At 38.6% G+C, this 12,035-nt stretch overlaps 1 protein-coding gene across 37 annotated transcripts in view; it reads right to left on the minus strand.

Annotated features, from left to right (window-relative positions):
* Positions 1-12,035, minus strand: part of dlg2 (discs, large homolog 2 (Drosophila)) — a 186,852-nt gene that overhangs the window by 104,017 nt on the left and 70,800 nt on the right. For 2 of the 37 annotated variants that reach the window (XM_035951119.2, XM_035951107.2), the window contains exon 1: positions 6,054-6,256. The exons of 33 other annotated variants lie outside the window; for them this stretch is intronic. In XM_035951119.2, coding sequence (XP_035807012.1) covers positions 6,054-6,152 — 99 coding nt within the window. In that variant the 5' untranslated portion in view covers positions 6,153-6,256. Of the gene's footprint in view, positions 1-6,053; positions 6,258-12,035 lie in introns of those variants that run through there. 2 more of the 37 variants (XM_035951115.2, XM_035951123.2) reach the window with 2 other exon arrangements.

The raw sequence follows: 12,035 nt of genomic DNA on the forward strand, positions 1-12,035 counted from the left end.
TTAAACATTCTACTTCTAGCACTAACACCTCTACTCAGTCCTGATCAGTAAAGCAAACCACAGTGTGTAGATTGGTGTGTTTTCAGAGGATGTTAGCTCAACACCTTAATGTTGCTGCTATTTTTAGGTTGCTTTTAGGGCACAGGTAGACGTTTCATGAATTGGCTTTTTAATGCCTTCCAACAGGATTAATCAGCAGTTGGCAGGAGGAGTAAAGTTGACATCCATGTTGTTTTTCATCTTGAAATCCATGTCTACTGTATCCATATTTTACCTACAGATTGCCATTATGAAATAATTTGTGATACCAAATAGAAGACAGTGCTTCCTTTGGTTATCTGTCGCAGTGATGTGAAGAGGCTTGTGATGCGTAGTATCATACTTTTTGGTACAATATTCTAAGAGTAAAAGACATTATAATTATGGAAAATGCCATTAAACTAAAGAATAGAGTTAAGACGTGTATAAACAACATAATAATGAAGGTTATAGTAATCACTGATGTTTTGATGGTATTGTGTGTGTCTGTGGAGGACACACATGCAGCTGGAACATCAAAAAGTGAAACATGTATTTTTGGTGTAAAGACAGATTGCATGCTTTGTAGAAAAATGAAATGTGGAGTACTCAAAACATAATAGTGTAAACTTAAGGCAATACACCTTTTAAAAAAGGTGTATGAGAAATATAACAACACATAGTGGTGTAAAATACGTGAAGACTGTCATAAAAAATGTGCAGGGGCTAAGGCAGAGTCTGAACATGTCTGAACATGTTCTCTGTAAAACATGACCTAGAGTGTGATCTAGGAGTGAAATATGATAACCTGATGTCAAGATCAGACCAACAGATTTAGAAAAGAATGGTGTCAGAACTATCTCTCCAAAAATATGCCCTATAGGCGTGGAAAAAATGACCAATTCTCACAGCATAAAAGATGATGCACAGCTCAGTATCTCTGGTTATTGTTTTGGTGTTAAGGTGGATTTTCTGTCGACAATAAATCCTGCTGCTTCTGAATGCTGACTTCTCCTGGTGATTCTTTGAAGATCTTTCAAGAATCCTTTTTTGGACATTTGAACACGGTCAAGTCTTAGACTCTAGCCCACGATTTGGGACTTCGTTTCCACGTAAGATGCAGATGGAAACTAGATAAAATTCAACTCTTCTTACACTTCAACTTACTGCACATGCATATACATAAGTGCACACAGACATTTTTTTAGTTTGAACAATAAAAGGCTCTTCACAAACAATAATTTATTCATAGCCACATCACAGATTCTTAAGCTGACTGGTCCATACAGTGCTGGCTACCAAGCAACAGAGATGGTATCTGATAAAAAAAAGACGATGAACCATGTTAGGACATCTGTGAGACTGTATTTACTGACTACAGTCTGTCATCATCACAGTGACAATGACACCATGCTAATGTTTAACAGGTAAAATGTCTGTCACTGTCTTAATTTTGCTTGTTAGCACCAAACACAAAGAACATCTACTGCTGGCAACTATGTCATTATTTTTGAAGGCATTAGGCCATAAACCAAAGGATGGGAAAATTACAATTTTGTATCTGATGATGTCGTTAGATAAACACTTGAGCGAACCTAATTTTGTGACAGCCCGTCTAACAGCAAGGCATTTGATTTCACCAAAACCACACATATGAACCTCAGGTATTGCCTTGAGCACCAACTAATCCTTCCCACAATGCAGGCCTATCGAAATAAATGTCTATTTTTGGCAAACCAAAAGACCACATCCAAAGTATATTATATTTATAGTACTAAAAAGTAAAAAGGAGGAAAATGTATGCAGTTTCTCCAGGAAACCAGTCAGACAAGATTGCCTTGCTTTAGCCTAAACTTAATTCCAAATATAACCTTAAATTGCAACAGAAATAAACTGATATGAGGACATGAGTAGGTCAGAAGTAGCGTCTGTCTGCTTTAGGGCAGTGCTCTAGTTACTAAGCCATTCCCAAACGCAGATGTTGTTTCCACTGGGGTGTTTCTTCTAGAGTGAGGAGGCAGGTGTCTGCAGCTACTATTGCTGTTTAGTTTACCATAGCAAAATGAAAGGGAGAGGACCTAAATATAGAAACTAAAAACACAGCACCCCTGAAATCACACTTTTCCTCCATAGTCAACAGTTCTGGGAATACAGGCTGTTTTGCCCACCACATATAATACTCAAACATTTGAAGGAATAAAAAAAAATGTATGAGAATGTTTTATTCATAACGTCCTTAATGCCATTAGTAGACATTCAGATGTTTCTAAATCAATTAGCTTCATTTAAAGTGCAGTAAACAGCATTTTTTAAGCCAGTTCATATTTGCTGTGTACACCATTTGCCTTTGAAAATAGCACTATTTCTCCTTGTTACGCAGTTTTACAAAGTACTTGACAGGTTGACTACTTCAAGCATTTCAGAAAATTTTTCACAGTTCTCCACAGACTATGGATAGGGCTCGTTATCATTCTGGAGAACGAAATTAGGCCTGAACAGAGGCGTCCCATTGGTAAGATATTTGAAGCACCTAAATTTTTGCACTTGGAAGTGATTTGTTTGGACAAGTATAATACCAAAAAAAATAGTTCATGAGAGTTTAAGAGCTGATATCTAGCCATTTTCCATGGCTTTCTTGATAATAACCAAAATCGCTTAAGTTCTTACATCAATAGCTATGGCATTGTACTGCCAAAAACAGTGCTTTCAGGCATTAATCAGAAATATAGTCTAAACATCACTCCTGTGTTCTAATAGTACATTGTGTTAGCTAATCGTTTTGAAAGGCTAATTGATGAGAACTTCGAGATATATATATATATATATATATATATATATATATATATATATATATATATATATATATATATATATATATATATAAACCGTTTCTTAACATTTTAATCAGGTGAGAATCTGACTGGAATCAAAATGTTTTTAATGCATTTAATCAGTACCATTCATCATGTCATTTTTATATTTTTACTTCTTGGTAATCAACAGCACAATAATTAATTCATGTTCTGAATTTAACCTGATGTAGTCTCCATATTTATAATCACTGCACACAAATCCCAGCAGTGCACTGGCTCTCAATGGGGTTGATAATAGGCCGTAGCTCTGGGGCCGGTCGAACCGCTACATGCAGAGGATAACTGCTCACGTGTAGTTATGTCATTCTCCACTGAGAGGATTCCTCCTCTCCGACATTCACTACAACCCTAACCAGCAGAATCACGATGAGATGGAAATGTGGGGTGGCATGGCCAAAGGCAGATTCAGAGCCTCAGTGCAGACCTAGTGTAGAATCTCCTTGCAGTTGGGTGCACTGACCTCTTTCTGTGGCTTTATATACCTACAGTTGCATTCTTGTCTCCCATTCTCTGCTACAGCCCTAATTCCTTCAGACAGTGGTAGGGACAGCTGAGCTATGGGGAAAAGGAACACCTGCCCTCTGCTTTTCTTTTTTTCAGTCAAATATACACATTTCTGTTGTTGTTCTGTCTCTGTCTTATTATGCTTCACAGCTTTTTCTCAGCTTTCATGGATTGATAGTATGATTCTAAACAGATCTATGTCAGTCTGTGAATTTGATGTGCTTATATCTCTATTTCTTGACTGCTTAAATAATAATACAATTAATCTAGTCATGCACTGCAAACTGGTCTTCCTGCTGAGAAAGCAAAGAAAAGCTTCCACTGTTAACACTCAGTCTGAATCAGTTTAATTTATCAGGCACTGCACAAGAGAGATTTTGTGTACAGTCAGAGGTTTTGTTAATGTCTCAATTAGATACAGCAGGGCTTAAAAGATTATAAACATCTTGGAACAAATACATATTTTAGCTCAATATAAATGGATAGATACAGAAAAGCACATTCTTCTATTACAGAGCAAGGAGCCCTTTGGCAATTAATATGTACACCCCCCTAGCCTTGTATTTCTCAATCTGACACTGCATAGTAATTCTTTAGTGACGGAAGAGACTCCAATGTACAATTTGACTTTTAAAGTTGTATTACAGTCAGGAGAATGAGAACAAAAATTTGAAGTGACTTTTAAGTACAAGAAGCATTAATGTAGCACTACAGTTAAACCACAGAAACTACATGTAGTTCTTTATTGTGAAACATCACCTGCTGTTTGCCAAACATAACGACACACACTATGGCCAATTAATGACTGTTTTGCATACATGACTTACCTTGGCACATATGGCTCATTGCCTCTTTATCAATGTGAGTAATGTAGAAAACTAAGAGTCAGAGTTAGTGGTTTATGATAGCATTACTCATTCATTAGTGTCATAAAAGTATATACATCTGTTCATTCAGTCTTTAAAATGTAACACACACTTCCAGCCATAGGATTACTGGTGTTCTTATTGCTTCAACAAACCACTTCACTGAGGTGCAACTCCACGGTTTTTCACAGACTAAAATCAACCAGCAGTGTAGTCACAACAGTTTATCATAAACTAATGTAATGAAATGTATTTTAATCCTAGATTTAGAATGATCCCAACAGAAAATGCAGAAAATATTTAGGTTAACATTGGCTGAAAAAATTATCAGATAAGACCATGTCGTTTTCTGTCAATTTGATTCATTATAAGTGCACACAGCACTATCTGATTAGTCAAGAATAACAGCCGATCAACACTGAAAGTGGATGTTTACGGACAGGGACAAAGGGGCACATGTATGCGCAGGTGATTAATGCGGAAGAGGAAATTAGAAACGTAAGATAATAAATAATGTCAGCTGTTTGTGTTGTTTTGTTCAGTAGCACTTTTCTAATTTTGTTGTTGCCATTGTGGTAACTATGATGATAAGTAAGTTTGTGGGAGGTGCTATGCTGTTGTGTAGAGCACTACTGTCTTGTCAGCAACTCTTTCACTATTTTCGCATGTAGCGTTGCCTCCATCATCGCCCTCCCTCAGCTATGTGTGCATGACGCAAGGTCCCAGGAAACTGCTTTGGGTGATAAATGCAAGTAAACCCTCTGCAGTAAAAAACATGTAATACATGAGGGAAGACAGGTCGAGTTGGCTATGCACACTGCTACTGGCCTCTCCTTAATGGCAAAAAATAAAAAGTAATTTGATGTAATGCAAGAGCATGCATACACTGTACATCGTAAGACCACACAATACATGCAGCCACCTATTTCATATTGTATCATGATATATCAAATTTAAATACATTTTTAAATACATTATTATGTTCCTACTAACCATGAAGTCATTGTCAACAGAAGTGCCTGCACAGTAATGGTCTATGACTACCTTTACATTGTTTCTAAAACACATGCAGGCACTTGCATACTATCGGGACTTGTTTTTATTTATTTATTTTTTATCAACGTTACCTCACCACAGCAAATACATGACTTTTACACCTATGCCTCCAATCCTGAATTTTGCTTCAAAATCTAAACAGGCTTTCTAAACAGGTGTTTCATAATTCACAATTGAAAAAAGAAATGACCCATTATCCACTTTCAAACAGTGACCCATCATTGCTGACACAGAGAGATACTTTGTTCCATACCTTCTGGGCTTAAAGCCTGGTCAGATGCAAAAGATAAGAAAAATGGGGGAACAAAAACCAGCAAAAGAAACAGGAAAAGGAGGAGAATTATGCGACTTGTATTCCATAACATTAAACGCAGGGAAGTAATTCTGACCAGTCACTATGACAAATGAAGGGTGACAGTACAGGGATGCAAAAATATAACTGTAGCTGTACATATGCCCTCATTAAGCGCCACTGAGCATGAATACAGCTTCGAGGATTGCAGGCAGAAAGTCAAAACTCTGCAAGCACTACCTTTCAAATATACATTTAAACAGCTGCCTCAGTTATCATCTTATAGAAGAACACAACAAACAGCGTTCTAATCTTTAATCACTTCACTTGTATATCATACAATAATACACACACAGCACCAAAAGATAACACTCACCATCACTGAGCTCCACTACAAGTCAAAATGAGCAACTGAAAGTGAACTGAAAGTGGTCTACAACCTACCTTACATCCAAACAGCAACGACAAAGTGTTGTTGGTGCAGGCAACTTTGCAGTGGCACAGCATCGGGGTGCACTCTGGACTTTTGACAATGGGTGACATTCCTTTTTTATAAAAAAGACTAACCCTACTGGACAAACTGAGGTAGCAAAAAGTCTCAACGCATGAAGACCAGAGATAGATAAGCTGCAGTAAGACCAAACCAGAGAGCTAGAGAGAAGGCTTACGCTTCATGAGCGTAGGATTTTGCATACGGGCTTTTGCTCTCTCACACACACACACACACACACACACACACACACACACACACACACACGCACACACACACACACACACACACACGCACACACACACACACACACACTCAGTGACATTCTGTCCCCACCACACAACCCCTCCCCCATCTCTATCTCTCCTTCCACTTGATCACCCTGATCGTCCTCCTCCTCCTGCTAGCCTGACTTCTGTAGATGGATTAACTCACTAATTAAATAAACTGCCATATCACTTGTCCCTAGGTAGTTCAAATTTGCATTTAAAACAGCAGTCACTGTTTTATATTTAGTTGTAGTCAGGTGGTAAATTAAAGGAGAAACCGACATAAGATGTTTTAGTAAGGGGCTGGGTCATTGCATGCCACCAGAACAGCTTTAAATGCTCTGAAATTGATGGAATTCTACTGGAAGGACGCAAGCTAGTCCTCAAAAAGATCTACAAGATTATGTTGTTTATTTATGATGCTATTCAATATGGACAAACACTTTTTATTAAAATCAGTCACTAAGCTATTTTAAGACAAATAGCTGCCTAGCTACAGCAGTCAGTAAACCAGTTTGGAGGTGTATGATATTCAACAGGCTGCAATTATAGGCAAATTAATTACAACTATAATATAACAAAATGTTATTTTTAAAATTAAATTGAAGACATTTTAATACCTTAAATGGTATTTTTTGGTATACTACATGTAAAGCTTTAGAAAACTTCACCACCAGCAGATGACCAGTATTCCTCTGTGCCATACAGCTCCATCCATCCTCCATCCATTATCTATACACCGCTTAATCCTCATTAGGGTCACAGGGGGCTGAAGCCTATTCCAGCTGACTTAGCGTGAAGGCAGGGGAAAGTCTATCGCAGGGCTACACATAGAGACAAACGAACACACTCACATTCACACCTATGAACAATTTAGAGTTACCAATTAACCTCAGCATGTTTTTGTACCGTGGGAGCTGGAGTACCTCGAGGAAACCCAAGCATGCACAGGGAGAACATGCAAACTCCATGCAGAAAGATCCCAGGCCAGGATGCGAACCAGGGATCATCTAGGTGTGAGCCACTCTGCAGCCCTCATACAGCAACACTGTAGGCTAAAAACTATGAAAAAGGTATTGGGTCAGACTGTTGCAGCGACTGACATATTCCTTCACTGAGCTGTCTAAACCTTTTTTAAACTATGCGTTTGCGAGTCATTGGAAAGTCATCTCACTCTCTCACCAAATGAGAGGGTAATATGACATGACTGTAATTATCCTCATACTGCAGCTGTCAATTTTTTCCATGCTAGAAGGGTCTGACATCTTACAATAATGTTAAGTTAAACAGCAAGAAGAACATCCAAGTGGTTTAAATAATGTATATACTGTATAGGCCATCTTGAACACTCACATAGTCACATAGTGAAATAAACCCGTTAGGGAGGTCTATATTAAAATTACAGCATAGATAGAATAGATTAGAAAGAAATAGAATTTCTTTATTGTCATTGTACAGTGTACAATAAAATTAAGCAGCAACCCTGTCAGTGCATTCACCAAATCAGAGCAAATATAAAAAATATATGAAAATAAAACTTTAGAGGAAAAATCTGAAGTACCAGTGTATCTATGAAAACTTGTAAAGATAGCTTATTTGGTGTAGTGAGAACTATAAAAACAGTAGTGTACCTGATGTAGTGGATTGAGAAGCAGAACAACAGACACATTTCAAAGCAACACAGAGAATCCAGAGACCCTTTCTCAGAGCTGTAAATTTGGTTTTAAAAAAAAGCCATTCAAACTTTCACCCAAATGAAACATCTATATAATAGCATAGTACAGTACTAAAAGATCGTTGTGTTGCACATTCTATCTTATCACTGTAAGACATGTGTCTGACTCAAACTAGGGATATTGCTGGCAGTGGATGGAGCACTTTGAGGAGCTCCTAAACCCAGCCAACACATCCTCTTTGGATAAGGCAGTCTGAAGACTCAGGGGAAGCCTCGTCAATATCTGTGGTTCAGGTCTATGAGGTACTTAACAAGTTCTTCAGTGTAAAGGTGCCAGGTGTGAATAAGATTTGAGATACTGAAGGCTCTGAATTCTGTCAGACTGTCAAGGCTGCCACACCTCTTCAGTGGTGCCTCACAGTTGGGGACAGTGCCTGTAGGGTTGGAGACCAAGGAGGAGGTTCTTATTGTCATGAAGGGATGAACAGAGGGTCTGCTTTGATTATTGAGGCATCACACTGCTCATTGGGAAAGTTTATTCCAGAGTGCTGGAAGGGAAGCTCTGACCCAATGTCAAACCTCAGATCCAGGATGAGCAATGCAGATTCCATCCTTGTCATGGAACACTGGAGCTCCCGAGGGAGTAATGAGAAACTGACCAGTGAGTCCACATGCATTTTGTGAACTAGAAGAAGTCCTACAACCACGTCCACCAAGGAATTCTGTGGGGGGTTCTGTGAAAGTATAGGGTACTGGAACCCTTTCCTTGAGACATCTAGTCCTTGTACATACAAAGTCAGAGCGCTGTTCGTATCCTGAGCACAAAGTCAAACATATTTCTGGCAGGTGTTGAACTCCGCCATGGCTGCCCCTCTGGTTGTGGTATTAATGGACAGGATCTCAAGGTGAGGAGGGTGCCAGGTTTGGAAACTTTAGCGTCACATCTCTGCTTTTTGCAGATGTCAGATGCCATGGTTCTCTCCTGAAAACTAGAGGACTGTCACGAGTGAAAATGGACAAATGGTTTCTTATCAGGATGCCTCCCAAGCAAAATCCTTTGTGAGTTTTCCGGGTACGTCAGAGTGGGAGGAGAACGCTTGCTGGAGGGATTACATACCTCATCTGCAACACTTTAGGATCCTCCAAGAGGAATTGGAAAGCATTGCTGGGAGAGGGACGTCTATATGGACCTACTTGGCCTGCTGTCACTGAAACCTGGCCCCGGATAAATGGAAGAACATGGATGGATGGACAGCTAAACTGCCCTCTTACAGGCTCATGTCAGTGTTCTGAGACTGAACAGTACATACACATATTCATTTGGAAATTGCAAGTACTGTAGGTATGAAGTGAGAAAAAATTACAAACCACGACCAATCCATGTAGTTACCCCCAGCTGGGTGTAACTACATGGTTTTGTCAGAATGTAATGCTACCTGATTGTAATGTATGCTTAGACCAATGTGAAAAAAGGTGAAAAAAGTCACTGTAAATCCAAGTCTAAAATAGAATTCTACTTTAAACTTGAATTTACAGTGACTTTTTTATCATAGATTGAAAGACAAACAGTCACTCTGAGCCAAGCAGTAACTACTGCACCTTCAAACGTAAGCATGTGCAAAAGTACCTTAAAGTAAAATTGCACTGACAGCTGCTAGGACCAGCTGCCTTAAAAAATCCATGTCTCCTACTGCATGAAATTTAAAAGGCATTCGCTTGTCCTCAGAAAGTTCATCATTATTAATGACCCATTATGGTTTTAATTGGTGAGGTCAGGCCCTCTACTAAATGTGCTTGTGGTCATTTTGGAAACTATACAGATTGGTGGCTTACAGAAGATTTTGATGCTTGCTGTGTAACTGCAGATTGACGGTTCTAACAGAAAATGGGCTACCCTGCTACTCTCTGTTATGACAAACTCACTCACCCTGTCTCCAAAATTTGGAGTATCAGTATCATAAACAATGTCTCAAGTCAAGCAGTTCTGTGTCTGTCGTTAAGACCCTCAGAATGCCATCAGCAATGTTTCAGTAGGTTTAATTACATTATTCCACTATGATTCAAATAAAAGATAGTTGTTTGCAGCTATATTAATACATCTATGTTCAAAATCTTGCATATTGGCCCTTATCTATAGCATCAGTTCTGTGAGGACACAGGGAATTTCCACACTACCTGGTGCTGTGCAGAACTGATGAAATTCTCTGCAATCAAGATATACAACTCAAAGGTCCTCTGTGTTTCATCCTAGCTCAATACACAAAAAAACATGGATTTCTGCTCAGGCTGTTTTAAACTTCCACCTGTCTCTCACTTTCTCTTTTGATTGATTATTGATTAGTCCTGCAGAAGATGTGATCATGAGCTCTTGTGTAGTACTGTAGACAAGGACTACATAAACACAGCTCCAGTATTAGTAACCCAGCATCCTTTCTACACACCTTGGCAGACACTGTGTGAACTATGCAACTGATTTATCTGTAGAAATCTCACAGTACAGTGTTACAAGAATCGAGCCACTAGATGGAACTATAACACTGCGGATGAAAGTGTACAACATAAAACACCAGTAACTAAAACCTCAATTACAGCCCACTTTCTTAAAAAGTGACTGTGGTCAGTGAGAATTAAACAATTTAAAATCTCAGCCAAATGTTCATACATGCAGACGCAAAATGCCAGTGTAGCACTCCATCATTTTAATTCTGGTAAGTACTGATGTGATGCTGTGTTCTTTTCAACAAACTGTCACATCAGCATGGCTGAACACAGCAAGGGTTACCCAAGGCTATAAGAAAAACCCTATAGGAATCAACAGTTGGGCACATCTTGAGAAAACACCCACACTTTCAGGGACCAAACCTGGACACATTTCTCAGTCCATCCTCAAAGCTGTAAATTCTAATTAAGTTTCTCTGTTTGCATTTTCTTCAGTACTATGGGAGTGATGCCTGTGGCTTTTTGATAGGGTTAACCAGTTTAATCAGCAGTTCCTCTTCATGTGTTTGGTGCTGAGGTGGTTTGCAAGTAGAAGGTTACTGGCAATATTTTAAGATATGGGAAAATAAAACTTCAGAGGATTTGAAAAACCAGGACAGATTACAATTTATACTTATTAATACTTTGGCAGCTCCTCAGTAAACACCTGTGAACAAGATGACAAGCCTGAATGCTCACACTGCAATGACACGATTCACATTCATTTTTACGTCGGAAAAATGCAACAGAAGTCCTAAAGTCAGCATTTTGTTGACGTTTCTAATTATTTAATATTGTTTCATCGCCTTTTGTTGTAACAGCTGATGAGCTCTGAGTCTAACTCACCAAATGTAGGTTGGAGACAACAGCAACCTACCACAATGAAAATACAGGCTGCTTAAATATAAAAGCACAGATGACACACCACCTGAGAGGTAACTTTCTAATGATACAATTATTTTTTTGAGACAAAAAGTAGGAGAGCAAAACCATAACTTTACTCCTAACTGAATATTAGGAATGCGTTTGTTGCCTTTGCTCCATTGCTCAGGCACCTGTGTAGGCATCCATGACTCAGTGACAGATAGCATGTGAATTTTTAACTGTAAAATAAAGCCATTCTGTAACTGATGGATCATATTGACGTCCTCCACACTGTGTTAATGCTAGGTTTTTTCACATTATATCTTACTTTGATCAAACACGTTTTCCTTAGTCACATTACACACACATTACAGTGAATAAAGAAACCAAATTGTGGCACTGTCATGAAACCCAACTGTAATTTACGATTTCACAGTATTTCACATGTACAATCAAGCTATTAATGTAATGTTACCTCAGCTGATTTTCCACAATCCATGGATACGATACAGACTTACTTACTTTTACATTTCATTCAATAAATGCTTTCATTTTAAAACATTGTTGTCTCCACACCATTTAAGTAACATGGTTTTTGGGTCATTCCACACCAACTCCGTTATCTTCCTAAATCATACTATCATAGATCT

Source organism: Amphiprion ocellaris, chromosome 14 (assembly GCF_022539595.1).
Source record: "Amphiprion ocellaris isolate individual 3 ecotype Okinawa chromosome 14, ASM2253959v1, whole genome shotgun sequence".
NCBI lineage: Eukaryota > Metazoa > Chordata > Actinopteri > Pomacentridae > Amphiprion > Amphiprion ocellaris.